At 39.1% G+C, this 7,007-nt stretch overlaps 1 protein-coding gene across 2 annotated transcripts in view; it reads right to left on the bottom strand.

The window, feature by feature from the left end:
• Window positions 1-6,067: 6,067 nt before the first annotated feature.
• The window catches only part of TMTC1 (transmembrane O-mannosyltransferase targeting cadherins 1), a 143,969-nt gene continuing 143,029 nt past the window's right edge, over window positions 6,068-7,007 (bottom strand). For both annotated transcript variants that reach the window (XM_026719721.2, XM_026719800.2), the window contains one exon: window positions 6,068-6,681. In XM_026719721.2, the coding sequence (XP_026575506.2) occupies window positions 6,547-6,681 (135 nt within the window). In that variant the 3' untranslated portion in view covers window positions 6,068-6,546. The remainder of the gene's footprint in view (window positions 6,682-7,007) is intronic.

Below are 7,007 nucleotides of genomic sequence, written 5' to 3'. Positions count from 1 at the left end.
TCATGCTCCATGTTATACTATGGTTTGCTGAATAACCACTGCTGACTGAGTTCACCAAAGATGCTAAGGTACATATTTTTAATAATAATGTATAGTATTGTAACAACAGAAATACTCAGGGACAATTGCTAATTGCAGACTCTATTCAGTTACTTTGCCTTTATCGTATTATATGTGTCTCACCACTATGGTTTGTAAAACAATAAAAAAAACAGTAAGTATATCTTAATTCAAAATGTGAACACGGTCCTTGTTTTTACCAGAAGCAGAATAACTTATTATGATGCCTAACAATATTTCTAGAGCTTGTGCACTTCAGGCTTTTCCCATGCAATTTAATGGAATGGATCCTTTGCACAGATGTTAAGTAAGCTATTTGCTGACTGAATGGGGGCAGCTCTTAAAACCTGTTTGTTTTAGGTCGAGCGGACCTTTCTTCATAAACTGTGTACAAAACAACTTGAGTTTTCAGAAAAGGAATTCTCCCGCTATTTTTCTTGGACTTTAAAAAAAAGTTGATCATAATACAGGGCTAATAAATGCCAGTAGAAGAGAGCTAAGATATCTATATCTGCATTTAATCTGCAATCAGCAAAGTGTTCAAATCAGGAATGCAGAGCCCTGAAATGGTGTTAAGATGAATATGAATAATCACTAAACTGAGTCTTCCCCAAGATGATTCCAATTCAGCTGGAAAAGGATCCACATTGTCTACATCTGCACAAGTGTGAGATACAGGAAGTTATCTCGGCAAGTTGCTGCTCACAGAAAGAGAACTGGTCATCCTAAAGCTGGATTTTTGAGAGGGGAAGGAGAAGGTAAAAAGGAATGAGAACTTTCTTCTCTGTCTAAACTCAAAATTTAGATGCTGTCTGAGAAAAACGCATGACTTGAAGCGCAGCCCATTTTCAAGGACAGGATTTAAAATAATGATGATGATGATGATGATGATGATGATGATAGAACAAGTTCTGAGAAAGCCGGAATTGAAGTGCCTTTTGCTCCTTGAATTTAAAAGCCAGAATTTATTAAAAAATGAAGGCAGAATGGCTGATACAGGCAACCATGAAGACTTTTCAGTCATGACCCATTCCTCTGAGTGCATTTCCGCTCAAACATATAGAAATAAAAAATGGGAAAATAATGCCCCTGTTCAAATCTGCCCAATCAGATCAGCCAGGCTGATTTATCTATCTATCCACTCGTTCTGGCTTTATTCCCCATTGCTTCCTTGAATGCCCAGCAAAGATAAGGCTGTAAATACTTGAAGAAATAGTTTCCTGGGAGGAAAAATGGCAGCTCCACTTAAATATGATAGTATTTCAACCATTGTCATTGTCAGATAATTTGTTATAATCTCAGTTCAAAGGTTAATTTTCCAGAATGTATACATTTTCTTCATTAAATTGCGAACAATAAATGGTAAATTTCAGCACCTGCATTTTTTGGATCCATAAAGATGACATATGTAATCCTAAATGATTACATGTACCGGATTTACAAATTTATGCTGCCATTAAATTTGTAAGATATTTTTACCATATTATATATCAGTGCTTGAGATTCAATGAGTCCCAATTTGTGATATCCTCTACTGGAATAAGAAACAGTTGCAGCTCAATTGGCTGTGATCAATTTTCCCTTGAAAGGTCATAAATAATTCGTTCCATTGTTTCTCAATATAACTCATTTATGCCTAAGGTCAAAATCACATGCGTTTAAAAGCATTTAAAACAAATCTATGATTTCAGAGTTTTCCTTCAGTTCAGCTGATGCACATTTCAACATTCAGAAATGAGATTTTCTTCTTATAAATGACACCACAGCTCCTCCAGCTTGTGTAGAAGAGAATAATCTCCTATTTCTTGCTGCTCTACAGATTTGCAACTAGATGCAGATATAACTCCATATATAGTCTAATCTCCTGCACCATTTTCTTTGCTATTCTTCATTAAAATTAACAAGTAAATATGGTTATGAATATATATTCTTTTGAAGGGGAAAAAAATCAGAAACTCCCAGTTTCCTCTTCAGGTCAGGATTAGTAGAAAATTTCTTCAGCACTCCCCTTAGACAAATTATGTCAGTTTCATTGAAGTGAGAGGCAAAGGAAAAATGCGGTCTATGACAGTGGTTGCCCACCGGTGGGCGGGGGCCCACCAGTGGGCCTTGAGAAAATTTTGGTGGGCCACAGAGAAATCTCATCCCCAGAGCATCCCCCCCAAAAAACAATCCAGGCTGCACAGAAACACAAGGATGTGCAGCCCACATGGCCCGTGGGAACCCTCCCCGCCCACTCACTCCTTACTTGGCAAACTTGCCTGCTAAATTGCTATTTTTCCTTTTTCTAACCATCATCTGTTCTGCTGTGACGGGAGATTTAGATTAGCTAGGAAGCAGGAAATGGTTGGATTTCTTGCTTTCTAGCTAGTCTTTAGATCTTTGGCTCTGCTTCCCTTAGGACTGAAGGTTTGCTTGCAAGCAAATTCAGTGCAGACTCACTGTAAGCAAATTTGAGAGACTGAGCTAGCCGATGGCAGATAGATAGATCACTGAATGATTCTGTGAGCAACTCAATCTGCCTGCTTGCCTGATTTTGGGTAAAAGTTGCTCTTTTTTTAAATAAAAAAATCAATATTTACATGGATGGTATGTTGTGAGTTAATTTTATGAGTTTGCTTGCAAGCAAGTTTTATGAGTTTGCTTGCAAGCAAATTTTATGTGACAGACTGATCTAGCAAATGGCAGATAGATAGATCTCTGAATGATTCTGTGAGCAACTCAATGTGCCTGCCTGCTTTGCCTGATTTTGGGTAAAAGTTGCTCTTTTTAATAAAAAAAATCAATATTTATATAAATATTGGTAGTATTTACATACAAGCTATGCCCACATGACCACCAAGCCACACCCACAAATTAGGCTATGCCCACAGAACCAGTTAGTGGTCCCTGGGATTTAAAATTATGAGTTTGGTGGTTCAAAAGGTTGGCGACCCCTGGTCTATGACATTAATAAAACCTGACCCTGAACAAGCTATTTTCAACAGAAGGATGGAAATATTTATGGATAAAACAGTTGAGGCATCCTTCATACATTTATTCATGAGGAAATAGTATGTGAAATATTCATAGCTGTGCAGAGCTGAACACACTGGCGGGTACAAGATTAAAATGTGCTTATTTATGATAGCTTTCCCAAACTAAATGATGTGCAGATGTGGACTTCAGCCTGCTTCATGTTCCTCCAAGCACATCAATTGGGTATGCTAAAACTACATCCTGGTAGATTATAATATATTTGGCACAATGGTTTTATTGTAAATATTTATTCTTGATGGGCTTACATTTTACTAAAATTTCCTGAATCACAGCCATGTTGGTTCATCAGGAAAAAAGATTTAAAAAAAATCCACAGCTGGCAAATAAATTTTGATTTAAAATGCAGAAGATATAATATGTTTCTGTTATGAGCTAACTTATTTTTGCTTGCTGAGCTGCTGAGGGCCCACATTTAACGACCGACAGCCAATCCTCAGATTTCTGCATTACCACATCCTGAAAGCGCAGGATGATAACAAGAGCTTATTGTCTGGAAAGTGCTATTGTATAGTCAGATCTGTTACTCTGTCATTTGATGCTTCATTATTTTATTCAGCATTTATAATCTTAACTTTCCATCATATTAATATAAATTTCTTTCATGCCATTTCAGATAGGCATTAACTATCTTCACGACCTGCCCAAGCTCAAAGAAGAAATGAGACTTGAATCAAAGACTCTACCATGCAATCTCAGAATTAAAAAATTATTCAAAATTCTCTAATTTCCAGATAACAGGTAGTTTTCAACTTATGAGTACAATTGAGTACAAAATCTTTGTGGCTAAGTGAGACCGTTAAAAGAGTTTTGCCCCATTCTACGACCTTTCTTGCCTCCGTTGTTCAGTGAATCACTACAGTTGTTAAATTAGTAACACAGTTGTTAAGTGAATCTGGCTTCCCCATTGACTTGGTCAGAAGGTTATAAAAGGTGACTCTGCAACTGTCCTAAATATGAACCAATTGCCAAGCATCTGAATTTTGATCCTGTGACTATAATGGTCATAAGTGTGAAAAATGGTCATAAGTCACTTTTTTCAGTGCCATTGTAACTTTGAATGGTCACTGAACAAATAGTTGCAAGTCGAGGAATATCTGTAGGTGATTTGAATGCTACTATGCAAAACATGCTGCAGAGCTGGTATGCCTTGTTTCCCTTGTTAATGGATGCTGTGTAATAAACTAACAAATAAGAACAAATAGGAAAATGTGGGATGTTCAAAAAAGAAACCAAAATAGCTTCTGCAAATGGGCAATTGCTGCACTAAAGTAAAGACTTTAGATCTGCTTCTTTGTGACCATTCCACATTTACATCAAGTTTTCCCAAATTGATCTTCTGTAGCAACAGCAGATAAATCCCTCCAGCCAGTTGCCAAACTACTTGTAATAGATAGTTATTGTCTAGCTCAGGGTCTCCAAACTTGGCATCTTTATGGTTGGCTGAGGAATTCTGGGAGTTGAAGTCCACAAGTCTGAAAAGTGCCAAGTTTAGAGACCCCAGTCTAGCTAAATGGTTAGATACATTTACTCTTCCCCAGATTTTTGGAAATGATGAACTATCTTCCCTCCTGCTTGACAGCTCCCGTCAGTGAATATGGTCAGCCAATTCCAAACAACAGATCCAAGACTAGGGAGAGAGACAGGATCACACTGGATTGCCAAACTGGAGATGTTAATAGTACATTATCCAATTGCAGCCATCATGTTACTGGGTTACTGCTGCTTTTCCAAGGCACAATGGCTCAGGTTTTTTTTCCATTTATCGCCATGATCCCCATCAATTCACATTAGGACTGAGCCCAAGGCAGACTTGTGTTGTTAGCAGAGCTTACCTTTAAGGTCTCAACCAAACAGATTCAAAAGTTGCTATCCAACTAAGCTGTAATCAAACTAAGAAGAAATTTCTTAATAGTGAGAACAATTTAGTCAATGGAACAGCTTGCCTCCTGGAATTGAGGGTGACCCATTGCTGGACACTCATTTGTCCAACATGGAATACAGATCCCTGCCTTGGGCAGGGGGTTGGGCTAGAAGATCTACAAGATCCCTTTCAGCCCCCTGATTCTATTTCTAATTCAGTCTCATGGTAGGAACACATTCCTTCTCCTAGGGAGAACATTTTCAAATCCTACTCAGAGGCGCCTACTACTCTTAGAGTATCATCTCCGTCTCTAGAAGTTACACCATATTTGGCTTCATTAAAAATAACAACAGCAGGTCTAAGCCATCTAATGCAGACAAACAAGGAACACATTTTTGGAGGTTGTGCCAAATAAATATTCAGAAATAAACACTATCTGTGACATGAGTTCTCTTCTCCTCTATCATATTTAATAAACCTAATTTTTTTTTCTCATTTGAGAGGGGGGAAAGGAAGCGAAACTTCTAGAAACTTCCACTGGGGAAAAAAATGCCTCAAAAATTATACATTTCCCAGGTCTCAAAACATTACCAAATCCAAAAGCTTTGGAGCCATCAAGATGTAGCTATATCAGGTGTCCACTTAGCCAAGATTCAAAGGCATCACTCAAGGAGGTTCTGTGGACTTAGAAGGCATTCTGAGGTGCTTCCTTCACGCAGCAGCTTTTTCTACAATCAGCACTGTAAGATCCTCTTAAATCACCCTCTGAGATCACATAGGATCAGAGATATTTGCAAATGGAATCCACTGCAAGCATGAAGGAAACTTTTAGGGGGGAACCTAGCACTTCCATTCTGAACAACTCTGACCCCTTCGTATTCCCAAATCCATTCAGCTTTTTGTTTTTAACCTGCCTCTTTTCACCCGATGATCAAGTTTTCATTAGTCATGTTGGCCCATCTCCATTCCTATTGCTGCTGTGATAAGGTGAATGTAAATTATCACAAATGTTTCCTATAAGGTTTTTTCTTCTTCCTGAAATCACTCTCAGGACCTAAGTGTTTAAAGGAGAATGAGCTACATCGCTTTCACTGAGATAACAGTCAATTCTTCTTCAAGATTTATTACCGAGATTTTACAAGTGCTTCGGGTGAGTGGCATTTTCCTCCATGACAGCTGGCCCTGTCTCTTCTCTCCCTTCCTCACTGATTGATGCATCTACGCTTTTGGCTAATCAGGCACCTGGTTTCAAGAGCATTTTTCTTGCGAGATGAATGCTTTCTCTGATTTTTGCTAAAACAAGCCGTTGCCTCCCTTCCAACCATCACCCCAGCAATGCATTTTTGAGGCATTTCCCAACATCATCTCTGGATTAAGGTTAGGATTGCACCTGTCCTGCAACACCTTCAGGAAGATTCCTGAAGCTTTGGCGACACCTCTACGATCCCTACACAGACTCCTCCTATTTTGGGTCCCCGCTGCCCCATATAACTCCGTCCTGTTCGCTTTCGTCTTGAGGGAAACTTGGGGCTTCCACAACATGCAGTCGTTCCCCAGGAGGTGCGTGGTTTGTCTTGCCAGTCCAGTTACCCCCTTCCCCGCCCTTCCTGCAGCCGTCTCTCTAGGCGATCCAATTTTGCCAGATTTTCTTTCAGCAGCTTGCTGTTGGGAACCAGTTGTAAAGCTTTCTCGTAATATTGACGCGCGGTGATATAGTTACCCTGCAAAAATAAGAATGTGGAACGGGAAAGGGAGAAAAAAAAATCAAAACACGTTTTTCACATCCTCACAGGCAGGTCCTTCAGATTTCATTCAGCTATCAACATTCTGCAGAGGCCATTTCATTGTGGATGGTTGTTTTTGCAGGTAGTCCTCTATCGTGGTCATGTGATCAGTTAAACCTAAAATTTATGTTGCCAAGCTTGTTAAGTGAGGTTTGCCCCATTTTACAACCTTTCCTGCCACAGTTGCTAAGTGAATCATCGAGGGTGTTAAGTTAGTAACCTGGTTGTTAAGGAGAATCTGCCTTCCCCATTCACTTTGCATG

The sequence above is a fragment of the Pseudonaja textilis genome, chromosome 5 (genome assembly GCF_049901715.1).
Source record: "Pseudonaja textilis isolate UNSWEBS1 chromosome 5, rPseTex1.2, whole genome shotgun sequence".
NCBI lineage: Eukaryota > Metazoa > Chordata > Lepidosauria > Squamata > Elapidae > Pseudonaja > Pseudonaja textilis.
The sequence above is the reverse complement of the archived record's forward strand: the minus strand, read 5'-3'. Positions and strand labels throughout refer to the sequence as shown.